General features: G+C 42.1%; 1 protein-coding gene across 1 annotated transcript in view; it reads right to left on the bottom strand.

Moving 5' to 3' along the window:
* Positions 1–594: 594 nt before the first annotated feature.
* The window catches only part of LOC119810605, a 125,640-nt gene continuing 106,153 nt past the window's right edge, over positions 595–20,081 (bottom strand). Inside the window, exons 36-37 of the mRNA XM_042055044.1 lie at positions 2,632–2,823; positions 595–834 (exon numbers count right to left, since the gene is read on the bottom strand). Of these exons, the coding sequence (XP_041910978.1) occupies positions 595–834; positions 2,632–2,823 (432 nt within the window). The remainder of the gene's footprint in view (positions 835–2,631; positions 2,824–20,081) is intronic.

Genomic DNA, 20,081 nt, shown 5'->3' with positions numbered 1-20,081 from the left:
TGATGGCAGGAGAGTGGTTTCTGGTGGGTTTGGCTGGGGCGTGGCTATCTCTATATAATCTGCCCCTGAACCAATAAAGGGGGTATTCTTGGGGAATTCAAGGATGACCCGTGTCTCTGTCTCTCTGTGTGTCTGTGTATTTTAACCTCCTGCTCCTTGCCCGAGGCTCGGTAACTGGGTAGAAGCGCATGGAACGCAGACACGGGGTCGCGGTGCGCGGCATGCCCCATGTGAGAACATGGCAGGGGCATTTGTCATTACTCCTTGTCCATCGCCGTTAGGTTGTAATACTCCCCAAATGGTTACACATGTTAAGATTTCTAGTCAATAAAATGGCAAAATAGTAGTTTAATAAGAACATAAATGGCTTATTTAGGAAACTTTAGAACATTAATCTAAAAGACTAATGAATCATGTTAGCTACATGAAAGCATTGGGGGCAAAAGGCCACAGAAACCCAAACTGAAAAGGGGAAGAAACAAGGGCGTCTCCGATTGCAGTCCAAGGGCACATCATTCTCTAACTCCGAGTCTGTTGTGAGGTCAGGTCCCTGGTACCCGTCGACCTGTGGCAGAGACAAACCAACAAGCTCCACTATTTCCTCAGACTGCGGCTGGCTTGCTCACCCAGCTCTCTTAGCAGGGGCTGTGTCACGCCACGCTTTCCTGCACAGTGGTGCTCAGAGGGTAGCGCTCCTTCCCAGAGGCTGTGCTGAGCTCCCCTCGTGGCCAGCTGAGATTCCAGGCTCTTAATTCTGAGTTCCATCTCATCTATCATGACCACTTCATCCGCATCTCTTAAATCCTTAGTTTTGTTTTGATTTCTTGCTTGGATCTAAAGCAAAAAGTAAAAAAATCCAAAATAATTAACCTTCGAACAACTACTTTGCTCTTGTTCCCTAGTTAAGAATCATCAACTCACAGACAGTTAAGTATGTTAAATAAGATGCTGGGACTTAAAATTTTTATTACTAATGTCAACTGCATTGTATTTAACACATAAAGCCAGCATGGTGGCACGTGGGAGACAGAGGCAGGTAGATCTCTGAATTTGAGGTCAGTCTGGTCTATATAATGAATGTCTGTCTCAAACAAAACAAAACAAAACAAAACAAAACAAAACCTGATTAAAGCCACGCTGTGGTGGCAGATGCCTTTAATCCCAGCACTCGGGAGGCAGAGACAGGTGCATCTCTGAGTTTGAGGCCAATCTGGTCTACAAAGTGAGTTCCAGGACAGCCAGAACTGTTACACAGAGCAACCCTGTCTTGAAAAACCACATCCACGCACAAAACCCAAAACCCCCAAACCAAAAATGATTAAAAAATTTAAAACATAAAATAGTATATTGTTTTCCCTTGAATCTGGAGCCACCCTCACACTAACTTCAATGTAGTTTCATGAGTCACAGAACAAAAGAATCAACTCAAACACATTTTAAAAACATAACTGTAACTGAAGGAAATATTTAAGAGTGTGTTTTAATTTTCATATAGAACTTTTTTCTTCTCAATTGTCTTAAGACACAAATGATTGTCTAATTAAAATATTGTGGAAGATCAATAATTTTTTTTTTTTTTTGTCAACTTGTTACTAACTTAGATATATCTGGGAAGAAGGAACCTCCCTTGAGGTATTACCTCCACCGCACTGGCCTGCGGGCAAGGAAAAAAGGCATTTCCTTGATTAGTGATTGACGTGGGAGGACCCAGCCCAGCCCCCTGTGGGCGGTGCCTGGGCAGGCCAAATGCGCCCTGGAGATCAAGCTTGCCCTGCTTCATTGGAGTTCCTGCGTTGGTTTCTTTCAGTGATGGTCTGTGAGCAGGACCTGGAAGCCTGTTATAAACACATTCCTCCTGTCTTAGGGTTGCTATGGCTGCGATGAAACCCCAGGACCACAAGAAGTTATGGAGGAAAGGGTTTATTTGGTTTACACTTCCAAGTCCATTGTGGAAGGAAGTCAGGGCAGGAACTCACACACAGGACAGAAACTGATGCAGAGGTCATGGAGGGGTGCTGCTTACAGGTTTGCTTCCTATGCCTGGCTCACCTGCTTCCTTATAGAACTCAGGACCACCACCCACTGGTGGCACCACCCCTAATTGGAGGCCAGCGGCCCTCCCCACCAATTACTAATTAAGAAACCCGGATCTTGTGGAGACATTTTCTTTGTTTTATTTTGTTTGTTTTTTTGAGATGGTTTCTTTGTGTAGCCCTAGTTGTCCTGGAATGCCTGTAACCCAGGCTGGCCTCAAACTAAGAGATCCACCTGCCTCTGCCTCCCGAGTGCTGGGATTAAAGGTGTGTGCCACACTGCCCAGCTGGAGGTGTTCTCTTAACTGAGGTTCCCTCCTCTTAGATCATTTTAACTTGTGTCAAGATGACATAAAAGTAGCCAGTTCACCTCCCCTAGTTGTTTTCAGCCAGTGGTTTCTTTTTGTTTTTTTACAGCAATAGAAAAGCTAACCAGAACAACCACGACATACACTGAAAACTTTGACGAGACAGATGCTGTTCAGAAATCTACAAAGTCAACTGCTATTGGAAGAGGAGGAAATGCAAGGGATACCGCTGTGCTCAGATGAGTTCAAGCATGCCGCTCTGTTTGGGTTACAGGGCTCTCACCACCTACCGCGTGCTCCCGCACCCAGCCTCTGCAGTGAAGAACGTCTTCTTCTAAGTTCCTGTGGCTCTCGAGGAGGCGTCCACACTTCTTTTGTTCTGTTTTTATCACTGCTAGCTCCTGCTCCATGAACTGAAGCTTTACAACCGTGTGGAGATACTTGTAATAGGTAGTTTCCCAAGTTTCTCTCAGCTTGTAGAGCTGTGTGAGTAAAAAATATAGTTTCACGGCGAGGGATGTAAACGGAGACTAGTCCAGGGCAAAGCCGTTGGACAACCGCTGCCCGCTCAGCTGTAATAAACTAAAGCTACACCCTATAACAGACTGTTAGAATGTACTCCACCTAATTAGCTCGAAAATAAGCAAAATTAAACCCAGCAGAATGAGAAATATGCTTTTTACACAATCCTCTTTGTCAGACACGCCTGAATCATGCCGTCATTTTCCACGCCTAGTTTATTCTTTCCTTAATAACGTAACACGATAAGTTACACACCAGCAGAGGTTTCTGGCCTGTTCTTCTCCAATGTTCAGTGCCTGTAATTTCTTTTCTTCCTCCTTTCCTCCCTCCCTCTAAGAATAAAGAGCGGAGGGAGCGGAGGGAGGAGGGGGGAGGGGAGGGAGGGAGGGAGGGAAGGAAGGAAGGAAGGAAGGACGGACGGAAGGAAGGTAATGAAGGCGAAGACCTCAATCTCCTACTCCCTCCTCCCTCCCTCCCTCCCTCCCTCCATTCTCTTTCTTTCTTTCTTTCTTTCTTTCTTTCTTTCTTTCTTTCTTTCTTTCTTTCTTTCTTTCTTTCTCTTTTGAGACAGGATTTCTCTGTGTAGCCCTAGCTGTCCCTGAATTCAAAGATCTGCCTGCCTCTGTCTCCTGAGTGCTGGAATTAAATCCACCACCACCTGGCTAGCAATATGATTTTGTTTGTTTTTAAAACAAAAATATTCTGATTCAAGAGCACTGCCTTGCAAACTTTTGACTCATTTCACAAAATACAGGAGCGCACTGAAAGACGCTAGTGACAAACTGTAGTTGGCTGTATTGGGATAACAGGACAGCAGGATAAGCGGGATCTAACTAAACTTCCCTTTGGTTATAATAGTGTCCTATGGTTGTGGTTTTACAACCCGACCCCTGAGTGTGAGCTTGTTTTACTAACTGGTCTCTAGTATGGGTGTTTTGTTTTGTTAACACAGGATCTCACTGTGTGTCCCTCATTAGCCTGGAACTCTCTGTGTAAACTTGTCTGGCCTTGAACTCACAGAGATCCATTTGCTTTTGCTTCCTAAGTGCTGGGATAAAGGCTAAATCTGATATAGTTAGCACATGGATTTCCCTACTGGAGCAATACTTAGTAAGTAATTGCTATGATCATAATTTCCTTGCCATCTTCCCTGGTTACTACAGGATGTTTAGGGGCTGTGCTCTGGACATGAGTTTCTCACAGCGGGCTGACCTATTGCCCTGTAATCTTGGGTTGAGCTGTGCGGCTCTAGTGGGTTAGACACGAGGAGGTGAAAGAAGGAACTGTGGTGCCCGAGAATGAAGTGGGTGCTGTGAAGAGGGTCAGCTTTGGTGCTAGCACAAAGTCAGATACCAGGTGCTTATCACTTCTTCCTCGTTGGACGGGAAAGAGGCTCCCAGGGCCTGGGAAGTGGAGGAAGCCCACAGGCTCAGGAAACTCACTCAGGTTGCAGAGTGGGCAAGGCCTTTCCCAGAGGTTTGAGAGCAGGAATTGCTGGGGAGAGGTGCTCTCCAGCAGCGTGGCCTTCATGCTGTGAGGGGAACATGGGGTGCAGCTTTCACTCATGAGACCGGTCTTTGGGGAGACACAGCTGCTTTTGAGTCACCCACGCTCCTGTCAGTTACAGCAAATCCATTAGGCTTGGGTAGAGCTTTTTATTTCTTTTTATTTTCTTTGTTGGTTTTTAAGATAAGGCCTTTCTATTATGTACCTAAGTCTGTCCAGAAACTCACCATGTAGACCAGGCTGGCCTCGAACTCACAGAGAACCACTGCTTCTACTTCGTGAGCAATGGGATTAAAGGCATGTGCCACCATGCCCAGCTTTTGATTTATTTATTTATTTATTTATTTATTTATTTATTTATTTATTTATTTATTTATGGTCTGTCATCTAGACCTCATCTCTCCAGAAAACTCACACAACGCCACATTAAAAGAGAATCTAACTGGCAACTGTAAGAGTCGTTTAACTGGCGCTGACGTCACCTCCTTTTCTTAGCTGGTAAAACACTGATGTGAACTGAAAGGAAGCGATGCAGTTTAAATGCTGTCAGCAGTGAACCGGGTCAACGGATTCTGTGACCACAATTTGAGGAAATGAGAGCAAAGAGGGAGTTATTAGGTGAGAGCCCAACTGTTTCAGTGGAGAAGAGAGAAAGAACCAGCCATCTTTGAAGGCCAGATCTTATTGTGTTATGGAATCAGCAAGGAATAAGCTGGGCACATTAACTGAGAACAAAGGGACTGAAGGGGGGTTAACCCCTCCTCAGCTGCACCCAGGGGAATTAACCCCTCCTCAGCTGCACCCAGGGGAATTAACCCCTCCTCAGCTGCACCCAGGGGAATTAACCCCTCCTCAGCTGCACCCAGGGGAATTAACCCCTCCTCAGCTGCACCCAGGGGAATTAACCCCTCCTCAGCTGCACACAGGGGCCTAACCCTTCCTCAGCTGCACCCAGAGGAATTAACCCCTCCTCAGCTGCACACAGGGCAGCCAACCCCTCCTCAGCTGCATGAAGAGAGCCCCAAGTGGGATCAGGTCAGAAGAGTAACAGGTGACACCGTAGCAACTGGAGTTGCTGATAGCTTTTTGACTGCTCTTCCTTGATTGGCCCATTTCTAACCTTATTTGCATGCCAGTCAGGGCCCAGAGCCCATTATTTCTTATGTTCTGGGGTTGCAAGAACAGAAGGCTTGAGAACTCAAGCGTGGAGTCAGAGAGAGGACTGCTCGCATGGCCGAACTTCTGCCCCCCGCACAGAGCTCTCCTGACTGAAGCCTTCTGGATGCGCCTGCACCACTGCTACTCTGGTCTGTGAACTGCAGGCTTGCTCTGCAAGAGACTGTTCCTGGCTGGCACCGATGCCCTCTAAGAGCGTCCAGCTGTGACATGTGCAGTCACTTATTTGGCACCAAGAAGTCTTCTGAGGGCTTACAGATGGCATACTACCAACCTTTCTCTGTGTGCATCCTGTTGCCATGGAGGATCTTGGGGCTCTTATTTTCCCATTCATATTGTTATTCTCTCATAGCAAATATGTTACCCTTAGTTTTCCTTTGCTGTCTTTCCAGCAGGATAGGTAACAAGAGCAGGAAGGACAGTCTACTATGTCTTCTACTGTCCCTTTAAGAAGGTGAAGATTGACCAGATAAGCAAATTAAACAGACCTATAACAGCTGAAGAAATAGAAACAGTCATCAAAAGTCTCCCAACCAAAAAAAAGCCCAGGACCAGATGGTTTCATCTCAGAATTCCACAAGACTTTCAAAGAGGAACTAATACCAATACTCCTCAAATTATTCCATACAATAGAAACAGAAGGAGCATTGCCAAACTTTTTATTAGGATACAATTACCCTGATACCCAAACCACAGAAAAACATTACTAAGAAAGAGAATTACAGACCAGTCTCACTCATGAACATTGATGTAAAAATACTAAATAAAATACTGGCAAATTCAATCCAAGCACACATCAGAACCATCATCCACCACGACCAAGTTGGCTTCATCCCACAGATGCAGGGATGGTTCAACACATGAAATTCTGTCAACATAATCTACCATATAAACAGGCTGAAAAATAAAAGCCACATGGTCATCTCATTAGATGCTGAAAAAGCTTTTGACAAAATACAACATCCCTTCATGATAAAGGTCTCGGAGAGAGCAGGGTTACAAGGAACATACCTAAACATAACTAGGGCAATATACAGCAAGCCAACAGTCAACATCAAACTAAATGGAGAGAAACTCCCAGCGATTCCACTGAAATCAGGAACAAGACAAGGTTGTCCACTCTCTCCATATCTATTCAATATAGTTCTTGACGTCCTAGCAAGAACAATAAGGGAGATCAAGGGGATACAAGTTGGAAAAGAAGTCAAACTCTCAGTATTTGTTAATGATATGATAGTTTACATAAGCGATCCCAAAAATTCTACCAAGGAACTTCTATAACTCATAAACACTTTCAGCAGTGTAGCAGGATACAAGATTAACTAAAAAAAAAAAAAACAAAAACAGTAGCCCACCTGTACACGGATGATAAAAGGACTGGGGGAGAAATCAGAGAATCAACACCCTTCACAATAGCCACAAATGGCATAAAATATCTCGGAGTAACTCTAACCAAACAAGTGGAAGACTTGTGTGACAAGAACTTTAAATCTTTAAAGAAAGAAACTGAAGAAGACGCCAGAAAGTGGAAAGATCTCCCATGCTCTTGGGTAGGCAGAATTAACATAGTAAAAATGGCAATCTTACCAAAAGCAATCTACAGATTCAATGCAATGTCCATCAAAATCCCAGCAAAATTCTTCAAAGACCTCTAAAGAATGGTACTCAACTTCATATGGAAAAGCAAAAAAACCCAGGATAGCCAAACAGTCCTGTACAATAAAAGAACTTCTGGAGACATCACCATCCCTGACTTCAAATTCTACTATAGAGCTACAGTACTGAAAACAGCCTGATATTGGCATAAAAATAGACAGGAGGACCAATGCAACCGAATAGAAGACCCGGATATCAATCCACACATCTTCCAACACCTGATCTTTGATAAAGAAGCAAAAAATATCAAATGGAAAAAAGAAAGCATATTTAACAAGTGGTGCTGGCATAATGGATATCAACACGTAGAAGAATAAAAATAGACCCATATCTATCACCATGCACAAAACTCAAGTCCAAATGGATCAAATACCTCAACATAAAGCCAGTTGAACCTTATAGAAGACACTGAACCTTATAGAAGAGAAAGTGGGAAGTACACTTGAACACATTGGCACAGGGAACCACTTCCTAAATAGAACCCCAGCAGCACAGACACTGAGAGAAATAATTAATAAATGGGACCTCCTGAAACTGAAAAGTTTCTGTAAAGCAAAGGACACAGTCAACAAGACAAAACGACAGCCTACAGAATGGGAAAAGATCTTCACTAACCCCACATCAGACAGAGGTCTGATCTCCAAAATATACAAAGAACTCAAGACATTGGATCCAAAAGATCACATAATCAAATTTAAAAAAATGGGGTACAAACCTAAACAGAGAACTCTCAACAGAGGAATCTAAAATGGCTGAAAGACCTTAAGGAAATGTTCAACATCCTTAGTCATCAGAGAAATGCAAATCAAAACAACTCAGAGATTCCATCTTACACCTGGAAGAATGGCCAAGATCAAAAACACTGATGATAACTTATGCTGAAGAGGTTGTGGGGGAAAGGGAACACTCTTGCATTGCTGGTGGGAGTGCAAGCTGGTACAACCTCTTTGGATGTCAATGTGGAGATTTCTCAGAAAATTAGGAAACAACCTTCCTCAAGACCCAGTAACACCAAAGGATGCTCAATCGTGCCACAAGGACATGTGCTCAACTATGTTCATAGCAGCATTGTTTGCCATAACCAGAACCTGGAAACAACCTAAATGCCCCTCGATCAAAGAATGGATAAGGAAAATGTGGTACATTTACACAATGGAGTACTACACAGCAGAAAAAAAAACTACATCTTGAATTTTGCAGGAAAATGGATGGACCTAGAAAACATTATTTTGAGTGAGGTAACCCAGACACAGAAAGACAATTATCACATGTACTCACTCATGGGTGGTTTTTAAACATAAAGCAAAGAAAGCCAGCCTACAAACCACAATCCCAGAGAACCTAGACAACAATGAGGACACTAAGAGAGACTTACATAGATCTAATCTACATGGGAAGTAGAAAGTAGAAATAGACAAGATCTCCTGAGTAAATTGGGAGCATGGGGATCTTGTGGGAGGGTTGAACGGGGAGGGGAGTGACAGGGAGGGGAGCAGAAAAAAATGTAGAGCTCAATAAAATCAATAAAAAAAGGAGAAGGTCTACACCAGAATAAGTTAATGCTTCCACCCTAGCAACTTGTCACAGAAGACAGCTGGCAATAAGCCACACACTCCTAAAAAGATTTCTTGCCTGAGAAATCGACTTGATTTGGTCCTGGCTTGTGGGACCCAAAGCAAACTCCCATGTTTATGATCAATTGAATCTCAATTAAATGCTGCAAAATCATTCTTAAGAACAATATTTTTAGCACTCAGAGGCGGGCGGATCTCTGTGAGTTCGAGGCTAGCCTGGTCTACAAGAGCTAGTTCCAGGACAATATTTTTCCAACAAGAAATGATTCTGGGGCAACTTGGTATCCACACGTGAAAAAAACACACAAACAGGTGTTGGTGACTACGAAACACCACCAGTAAAATTCACTCAGAATGCAATATTGAAATTATGAAATGAGACGTGAAAATTCTAAGAAAAGGACATGGGCACATGTTGTGACTGAATCAGGCAAAACTTTGTGTTAGGACATTAAAGCCTAAACAGCCGAGCAGACCCCATCACCATGCACCAGCGTGCTTCAGAGACACCGCCAAGGAGTGCAAAATCTAGAAGAAGAAAATATTGACACGTTCATGTGCCTGATGAAGAACTCACATCCAAGATATACAAAGGACTACAAATACCAGTGAAAGGTTAATCCAAGTTGAAGCCGGAGAAACAATCTAGCTAGACCTCTTCTATGAGGTACACTAATGGCCAATAGGCCCACGGAGACCCCTGTACTCCACACATTAGGGGAATGCAGATGTGACCCACCCACCATGTCATGGAAACTTGGTTTAGTTAAAAAGATGGAAAAAGTCAGTGTGGTCGTTCACACCTTTAATCCCAGCCCTGCAGGGGCAGGGGCAGGGGCAGGGGCAGGGGCAGGGGCAGGGGCAGGGGCAGAGCAGGTGGGTTTCTGCTAGTTTGAAGCCAGCCAGGGCTGTATAGTGAGACCGGGTCTCAAAACAAATGAACAGAAGTAAAAAGAGGGAGTGTTGGTAAGGAAGTGAAGTTGTAGTGCCCTTCAGGACTAGGTGACAGAAGACTGCAGCCACCGCAGAAGGCACACAATGCTGGTGGCTCCCCAGAAGAGCAAGTGTGCTATCACGTGACTCAGCCAGCCACGGGGAAAGGAAGCCGCTTCGTGCAGAACTTGGGCTCTGCACTGCCAGAGCAGTGTTAGTAATCAAAGTTCAAAATGGGGACAACCCAGAGGTCCATTGATCGGTGAGCATGTAAATAAAATGTAAAGCTTACCCATATAACGGGACGCTAACAGCAACGAGAGGAAATGAAGTGCTTACAGATGTTCCAACGGGCTGAACAATGAAAGAATGAAAGGAGCGGGACGCCAAGGCAGCAGGATGCAGACTGTGTCTCTCACCCACCGTTCAGACAGACGACCTCGACAGCAGTTAAGTGTACTGGGTTCCTTAAGTCTCAGCATGAAACAGCAATTGCTGAGAGGGTTAGGGCATATTTGGATGATAAAAATACTGAAAAATTGAGATGATATTTGTGTATCTGTGAATATACACTGTGTTACTGAATTGTAACGCACACTTCAGCTGACTGGTTTCCCAGGCTTTTAACTACAGTCCATAACGCTGCTGGCAAACAGAACCGATAAAGGTGCTAATGACTGTGACATCGTAACAGTGGACTTTTTGTTGGTAAGTCATCTGCCAGCACTGAGAGCGGCTGAGAGATGACTCGGTAGTCAAGAGTCCTTGTTGCTCTTCCAGGGGACCTCAGTTTGGTACCAGGTATCCACATGGTGGCTCACAATCGTCTGTAACTCCAGGCCCTTTTCTTGCCTCTGAGGGCACTAGGCATGCATGTGGTATACAGATAACCATGCAGGAAAAGCACTCATACACATAAAATAAAAAATCTAATAAATAAGATATAAAGAGAATCATCACAATTCACCTTTAATAGAAAAAATCCATTTTACTGATTTCAAGTCAGAGAAGCTGGTTTTTTTTTTTAATCTTTTACTGGCCAATGAATATATTTATCCAAATTAAGAGATATTGAACCTTACAGATTACTGAAATTACCTCATGCCTTAGCGTACTAATTGGGATATGCATATCAAATTGGCTGGTTTTTAAATCTCCAGGACCACTAAGTTCTCTGCTTTCATGCTTATTTAGCTTCTTTTTTGTCTCCTCAAAGAGTTTCTTAAATCTGTAAAAATGTACAGAATTGGCATATGAGTGTTTCCAGCATCAATATTTAATAATTTAAGCAGACAATACGCAATATCATAAAAGGAACAAAACTGTAAGTTATGAACATCTCATTTGTCAAGCCTAAAATGATTTGAAAGCATTCTAATGAAATTATAATCTTTAAGTAAATTTTTGTGTGTGTTTTGCCTACATGTATGTATGTTTACCACATGTATGCCTCATGTTCATGGAGGCCAAAAGAGGGTGTCAAATCTTCAGGCCTGGAGTTACAGATGGTTATGAGTCACCATGTGGGTAGTAGCAACTGAACCCGTGTCCTCTGGAAGAGCAGCAAGTGCTCTTAACCATGGAGCCATCTCTCCTGTCTGAAATTATAATCTTATTTTTTGAAATTAAAATAGAATTACATAGTTTTCCTCCCTTTTTTCCCCCTCCCACCAACCCTTCCCATGTACCCCTCTTTCTCTTTCTCAAATTCATGGCTTCTATTTCTTTAAATGTTGTTACATGTATTTAGTTCTAAATATATACATATACCTGCTCAGCACATAAAATGGTACTTGTATGTGTACCATTTCAGGGCTGACCACTTGGTACTGGACAGCCAGTCGGAGGGCTCTTCCCTGGGGAGGACTGTTTCTTCCACTCCCTGCATTTCTTATGGCCTGCAGCCGAGGCTCTATGAGGTTCCCTCTTCCATGTTAGCGTGTCTATTGGTGCCATCCTTGTTCAAGTCATGTTGACGAGATTTCATGGTTGTAGCTTCTTGACACTTCTAGGACACTCCATCTCACAGCAAGCTCCATGTTCCTTTGTCTCTTACAGCCCTTCCACTCTTCCTCTGCCCTGATTCCCGAGTCTTAGGTGCGAGAGCTGAGTTAAGATGCACTAGCTGAAACTGGTCACCACACAATCACTTGTTCTTTGCATTTTGATCAGTTGTGATTTTTTTTGTAATTGTCTCTGTTTATTGCAAAGAGACATTTCTTTGAAGAGGTGCAGAGCTTCACTTATTTGTGGGTGTAAGGAGAAATGTTCAGAACATAGTAAGAAATCACACTGGTTTAGTAAATTAGTGTTTGTAGGTGTTCCTCCAAGATCAATGACTTCACTTGCCCTGTATGATTGCTTAGGTTTCTGTACCAGGCATGATTCCCCTTTTGTTGAGTGGGCCTTAAGAGAACTGTTGGTTTCCTCTAAAGTAGTCATACCACTACTGCACCCTTATGGATATTGCACCGTGCTGGTTGTTGTAGTTCCTAGACATCACAGCTAGGTAGGATTATTGTTATCCTTCCCCCTTGAAAGCTTGCATAGCACCTTCTGATACCAGAAAAGCTAGGGAGGAGGCATTCAGGTCAGCTCCAGCTCAGGGGCTCCAGGACCCTATTGGTGTGGGAGTTCCTTCTGTCTATGTGTTGCTTTTATTGGTTAATGAATAAAGAAGCTGCTTTGGCCAGTGGCTTAGCAGAATAGAGCTAGACAGGGAAAACTAAACTGAATGCTGGGAGAAAGAAGGCAGAGTCAGGGAGAAGCCATTTAGCCCTGCTGGAGACAGATGGCAGAACTTTACCCGGTAAGCCACAACCTCGTGACAATATACAGATTACAGGTTAATGGAGATAGGCTAATTAAAGATATGAGTTATCAAGAAATATGCTTAAGCTATTGGCTAAACAGTCTTGCAAATAATATGGTTTCTGTGTGATTATTTCAGGTCTGAGTGGCTGGGAACAAACAAGCGACCTCCTACAACAGATTGGTGCTCCACTGTGTGCTAGCTAAATCCACATAAAACCTGAGAGGGGGGCTGGAGAGATGGCTCAGAGGTTAAGAGCATTGCCTGCTCTACCAAAGGTCCTGAGTTCAATTCCCAGCAACCACATGGTGGCTCACAACCATCTGTAATGGGGTCTGGTGCCCTCTTCTGGCCTGCAAGCATACACACATACAGAATATTGTATACATAATAAATAAATATTTTTTAAAAAAAAACCTGAGAGGGCTTGGAAAGGAATTCTAGATACTAAAAATCAAAGTTTAGCCTCATTTTTTTTTGGGGATGAGCTCTGTTTCCTGGTCATGGCTCCTTTAAGAGAGATTTTACTGATTCAGCAGTAGAAAACAAAACAAAAAAAAAACCCCAAACCAAATCAAACCAAAAAGCCCCACATGATTTTGCAACTGCAGCTTCCTGGACTGTGCTGCCGCACAAACTCTGGCTCTTTCAGGAGGCAAAGCATTTAAATGGGGTTTATGAGCAATGTGTTACAAACTGATTAATGGAGTGACATAGACCCATTGCATACTTGGAACTAGGGTGGCATGCACAGCTAGCGGAGGTGGTGAACGCGCCTCCGACATGTCGGCCTGGGCAGAGCCAAAAGGCAAAGCATCCTTGGCCCTAGTCACGCTGCGGCTTAGCAATTTAAGAAGCCTTCCTGGTCAGAAAAGGATTACAGATACACAATAAGGACAGATTCAGACATGAAGACCTGTAAATGAGGTACAGTGTGTTTAAAAGTTTAAGTTGGGAGAGAGAAAAAAAAGAATATAGAGAGTTATAAAAAGAAGAAAATGATTTTTAAAAAATAAAACAAAGTCTTTAAAGAGACAGAATAAACTTGTAGAAAAAGTAATGGAAATAAAGAAAAATAAGCCATATAAAGATGGAATATATACAGGGAGTCTAGATTATGTATATTATTGTGTTTTCTTTGAATTTTTTGACTGTAGAGAGACATCTGATTCTGGGGACTACTAAGCTAAACTAACATATGTTTTAAAGGTTTCTTGATTTCAAAATTTGAGTCTAAGGATATGTTGCTTTGGAAAAGAGGTTCTTCTTTTGTTTCCACAGAAGATGAGAACCTGTGAATTAATTCCAGACTAATGTAGTTTGATGGATCAAGACCTCCCAAAAGGTTGCCGTGAATACCCTCAAGAATTACTTAGCTCAACAAAAAGCAGGAAGAAGTTTGAAGAGAACTATGCCCATATTTCCAAATATTGTCTATAAATGTTTGTTTACATTTAAAGGGAGATATGCTATAGAGATTTGCATTGGTATGGATCTTGGTTTATTGATACAAATTTAAGGTCAATTTTGTTGTAAGGTGTATATGTATTTCTGATCTTGATTAAGGTATTGTATTTGTCCAGCTCATTAAAAATGTAATGTATAAACTAATAAATATAGGTTAATAGATAGTTATCTATAATAGTCAAGCTGGTAGTAATATTAGTTAGGTTTTCTAGATGTACAGAGATACATTTCAAATGAATAGAGATTCTTCAAATCTTTCAAAGATCTTCAGAATATGGCATTTAAGATATTTAATAACTTAGGACTTTTCATAACAATGAGACACATCTGCTCCTGGCAGCACTAATTACTTCAAGAGGACAATGGGCATTGAAAAGACTCCTTATGGAGTTTGCTAGCCATTTGGGCAAGAAACTGCTCTTGCCTGGACTGCTTGATGTTATGCTGTGTGAACTGGATATGCAGGACCCACAGAGGAATGACTGCTGACTCTTGCCTAAAGGCAAGACAGTTCTTCAGGGATCCTGCTTCATGAAAGCCATGGCTAGACATTCTGCCGGGACACAGAAGAAAGTGACTGACAAACTGCTTCATGGGAAAGTCTGTTGGATACTATGGGACAGTAGGTTGAAGATGGATGCCCCAAGAGTACAGAACTTTGGGTGACTGTCCAGGTAGTGAGGTGTCTCTGTCTATTCTAGAGTTTTGGAAATTGCTTACAATGTACTTCCTGCTTACTTAGGAAATATATCCTTCTGGAGTCTTTGATGGGATTGAAGAATAGTTATAGTTTTCCTTAGTTATGATAAAAGATAAAGTAGATATAAATATTATAACTGTAATTCTTGCTTGATACCTGTTTTGTTATATGTAATTTTACTATGTTAAAGTTAAAGCCTTCTTTTTTTATTTAAACAGAAAAGGGGAAATGGTGTGGGAGGTCCTTCTGTCTATGTGTTGCTTTTATTGGTTAATGAGTAAAGGAGCTGTTTCAGTCAGTCGCTTAGCAGAATAGAGCTAGGCAGGGAAAACTAAACTGAATGCTGGGAGAAAAAAAGTGAAGTCAGGAGAAGCTATAAATCCCTGCTGGAGACAGATGCTGAAACTTTACCTGGTAAGCCACAGTCTTGTGGCAATACACAGATTAATGGAGATGGGTTAATTTAAGTTAACCAGAGATGTGCTTAAGCTATTGGCCAAACAGTATTGCAAATAATATGGTTTCTATGTGATTATTTTGGGTCTGAGCAACCTGGAATGAACAAGCAACCTCCTACAACACCCTGTGTTTGAAGTGCTTGGTGTTTTCCACAATAGGAAATTACTTATAGCCTCTAGGAAATATTCAAGATCAACATCCACAGCCTGTACTGTTTTTGGAGTCTCTTGGATAACTCTGACCAACAACTCAAAAACTGGCTTCCCGAGTCTGGTGTTGGGGTTTTTGTTAGATAGTCTATGGCTCTTGGGTAAATTATAAACTTAATAAATAATATGAAGAAAAAATTCATTTATATCACATGAGGAATAAGTATTAGAGCCACATTTATATTTTTATAACCATTACTATCCATTTTATAATGAAGCACCCATAAGTCATTAGAGATTATCTGTAACTCAAAGATGAGCTGGTAGTTGTTTACTCTGGTACACAAGAAGAAGAGGAAGGGCATGCAAAAAGCCCCAAGGGAGGACAGGAGTTCAAGCGCAGTGGTTGAGGGAACGCTCACCGTTAACCCTTCCGTAGTGATCCTCTCAGTGCCCATGGATTTGTCAAGGAGCTGCCATTTCACTTCCTACTGATTTCAAGTCCATTCCATTGTGATCCCAAAAGAATCAAGAAATCATTTTGATTTTTTGTATTTATCAAGATTTTTTTTTTTTGGCCTAGAATGTTATCTGTCTTTGGGAATGTGATATGGGCTTCTAGAAACTGTAGTCCACAGTTGTTAGTGGGAGTGTTCCGCAGGCGTATCTTAAGTCCACCTTGATCTACCTTTCAACTTAGCCCAATTTTTAGGTTTATTTAAACTGTGAGCCTGGGCATCACATGCATGTCTGTTTACAAGTGTTCTATATTCTTGAAAGAATATCCCATTTGTTAATTTGCGTGGCCTTTGTCATCTCTTCAGATTCGTCTTAAATACCACTCAGTCAGATGAGCACTTAGGTGTTCCTAATTGTTTTTCAGCTCCCATTTGCTTGCTGTATTTCCCCCATCCTTCCATTCTCAGTATGTATATTTGACTGCATTATGTTTCCTATAGATGGCAGGACTATTGCTATCCTTACTAAGGTCAAATCAGAAGGGTCACTCAGCTTCAAAGCTCTTCAAACTGACTTTCACTGAAGAGTTATCACAGATCTACCGAGGCAAGATCCCCCAATACCTCGATCTTTTATTGATAGACAACTCCAGGAACAACCTTGACAATCTACAAGCAGTTTGTAGAATAGCATCCAAAGAACCTGACAGAGATGTAATCCAAGGGCTGGAGAAATGACCCTAGGCTGAGGAGCTCTCCCTGCTCTTGCAGAGGACATGAGTTTGGGTCCCAGCATTCACATAACAGCTCACAACCAGCGCAACTCAAGTTCCAGAGGAGCCAACACCCTCTTCTGGTGGGCACCAGGCATGCATGTCATGCACAGGCATGCATGCAGACCTAACACTCATACAAACAAGTTACAACACCAAGTGCTCATCCCTAAAATACATGCACAGGAACAATATGAAGTGAGCTCAGGAGGTTGTATTTATACATATATACACACACATATATGTAACAATAAAAATGTAAGAAAAAGAGGCTATGAACTTGAGAGGGAATTAGGGGACATGAGAGGAGTCAGAGGGAGGGGAAATAAAAAGCAAATATGGCACTCATATATGAAATCCTCAAAAGTATGAAACAATAAAAATTATGATGAAGCTAATTAATGACTGAAAAGATTTAAAATTCAAACTCTTACCCAGTTAGCTCTATCATCATTTCCTCATTTTTATCCATCTGTTTTTCCAGAGCACATTCCAGAGATTGTGTCTGCTGAACGAGTTTCTTTGTTTCATCTCCAAGCTTTAAAAAAATTATAAAAAGATTGAAAAGAATCAGGAGTCTTAGTCTTATTTTATAAAATCATCTTTTATAAGCTTATGAGTAACATGCTTTTGTACAAGTCTGTAGCATTCCACTTAGGGTCAAATCAAAAAATAACTTCTCAAAAGCGGCTCTCATCTATTTATATATTTATCATTAACTTTTAGAGAAATTTATAATTTTTTATTTGCCCCCCCCGTGTGTGTTCATATGTATGAGTGCATGCCATGTGTGTGCAGGAGCCTGCAGAGGTCATAAGAGGGTGTCGGAGGTACTGGAGCTGCAGCTACAGATTGTTGTGAGCCACCAGAGTGGGTGCTGGGAACTGAGCCTGGATCCTCGGGAAGAGCAGCCAGTGCTCTTAACTGATGAGCCATCTCTCAAGTCCCCCTCATCATTAATTTTTATAGAATTTACATTTTTTTGTGTGTGGTTTTCTTTTTTCCTTTTTTTTCAAGAAAAGAAACTATCTTTTTTCATTTTACATACCAATCCCAGATCCCACTCCCTTCCCTCCTCCTATTCTCTCCACCTTCCCTCCTTCCCCACCCCATCCACTCCTCAGACAGGGTAAAGTACAGTGCTTTGAGGAAGGACCAAGGCTCTCCCTCCTATATTTATGCTGAGCAAGGTTTCCTTCCAAGAGAATGGGTTCCAAAAAGCCAGTACATGCAGTAGGGATAAATCCTGGTCTCACTGCCAGTGGTCCCGCAGTCTGCCCCAGCCATGCAACTGTCACCCATATTCAGAGGGACTAGTTTGGTCCTATGCTCGTTCCTTCCCAGCCCAGCTGGAGTTGGTGAGCTCCCATTAGCTCAGGCAAACTGTTTCAGTGGGTGTCCCCATCATGGTCTTGACCTCTTTGCTCATATTCCCACTCCTCCCACTCTTCGACTGCACTTTGGGAGCTCAGCCCAGTGCTTTACTGTGGGTCTCTGCCTCTGTTTCCATCAGTTGCTGGATGAAGGTTCTATAGTGACATTTAAGATAGTCATCAATCCGATTACAGGGCAAGGCCAGTTTGAACACCCTCTCCAATATTGCTTAGGGTCTTAGCTGGGGTCATCCTTGTGGATTCCTGGGAATTTCTCTAGTGCCAGGTTTCTTGCTAGCCCCATAATGGCTCCCTCAATCAAAATATCTCTTTTCTTGCTCTCTATCTCTGTCCTTCCCCCATCTCGACTATCCCGTTCCCTCAAGTTCTCCTTCCCCCTTCCCTTCTCCTCTCCTCCTCCCCTTCCACCCTCCCTTTACCCCCAACCCCCATGCTCCCAATTTTGTCATGAGATCTTGTCTGTTTCCCCTTCCCAGGGGAATCTATACATATTTTTCTTAGGGTTCACCTTGTTGCTTAGCTTCTCTAGGGTCGTGAACTATAGACTTGGTATCCTTTGCTTTACAGCTAGTATCCACTTATAAGTGAGTACCATGTTCATCTTTCTGGGTCTGGGTTACTTCACTCAGGATAGTGTTTTCTAGTTCCATTCATTTGCATGCAAATTTCAAGATATCCCCCCCCCCCCACTGAGTAGGACTCCATTGTGTAAACGTACCACATTTTCTTTATCCATTCTTCGGTTGAGGGGCATCTAGGTTGTTTCCAGGTTCTGGCTATTACAAATAATACTGCTATGAACATAGTTGAATAAATATCCTTGTAGTATGATTGAGCATACTTTGGGTATATGTCCAAGAGTGGTATTGCTGGGTCCTGAGCTAGGTTGATTCCAAATTTTCTGAGAGACCACCATACTGATTTCCAGAGTGATTGTACAAGTTTGCATTCTCACCAGCAAAGGGGGAGTGTTCCCGTTACTCTGCATTCTTTCTAGCATAAGCTGTCATCAATGTTTTTGATCTTAGCAATTCTGAGAGGTGTAAGATGGAATCTCAGAGTCATTTGATTTGCATTTTCCTGATGGCTAAGGATGTTGAACATTTCCTTAAGTGTCTTTTGGTCATTTGAGATTATTCTATTGAATAATCTCAATAATTCTCTGTTTAGTTCTGTACCACATTTTTAAAAACTGGATTAACTAATTTCTTGAGTTCTTTATATATTTTGGAGAGAAGTCCTCTGTCTGATGTGGGGTTGATGAAGATCTTTTCCCACTTTAGTAGGCTGCCTTTTTGTCTTATTGACCGTGTCCTTTGCTTTACAGAAGCTTCTCAGTTTCAGGAGGTCCCATATATTTATTGTTGCTCTCAGCGTCTGTGCCACTAGAGCTATATTTAGGAAGTGGTCTCCTGTGCCCATGCATTGAAAGCTACTTTGTCTTCTATCAGGTTCAGTGTGGTCGGATTTATATTGAGGTCTTTGATCCATTTGGACTTGAGTTTTGTGCATGGTGATAGATATGGATCTATTTGCATTTTTCTACATGTTGACATCCAGTTATGCCAGCACCATTTGTTGAAGATGCTTTCTTTTTTCCATTATATAACATTATATAATTTCAGCTTCTTTGTCAAAGATCAGGTGTTGATAGGTGTGTGGATTAGTATCCGGGTCTTTGATTTGATTCTATTGGTCCACCTGTCTGTGTTTAAGCCAATACCAGCAAAATTTACATTCTTATAATTTGTTAAGTCATTCTCACCTGACTTTAGGATGAGAAAATATTCATTCTCTGTAAGAATTCTCCTGGAAGTTTGAAATTTTCTTCTTCACTTACTATTTTTCTTTAAGAAGTGTCTTCATGCTAACACTACACAGTCTAAACTCTGCTTGATTCCTCGGGATTCCCTACCATCCTGACTAAACCCTCCCAGTGGGTTCCAAAATTCCTTAACACACAATCTATCTAAGAATCTTTTTGTCACCTAGCACCTTCTACTTACTAAAAATCTGATTTTAAAAAGGATTTATTTTATTTTATGTACATGTGTGAGAGTCTGCATGTATGTATGTATACCTGATGCAAATGGAGGCCAGAAGAGGGCATCAGTTCCCCTGGAACTAGAGTTACAGATGGTTGGGACCACCACATGGGTTC

The sequence above is a fragment of the Arvicola amphibius genome, chromosome 1 (assembly GCF_903992535.2).
Source record: "Arvicola amphibius chromosome 1, mArvAmp1.2, whole genome shotgun sequence".
NCBI lineage: Eukaryota > Metazoa > Chordata > Mammalia > Rodentia > Cricetidae > Arvicola > Arvicola amphibius.
The sequence above is the reverse complement of the archived record's forward strand: the minus strand, read 5'-3'. Positions and strand labels throughout refer to the sequence as shown.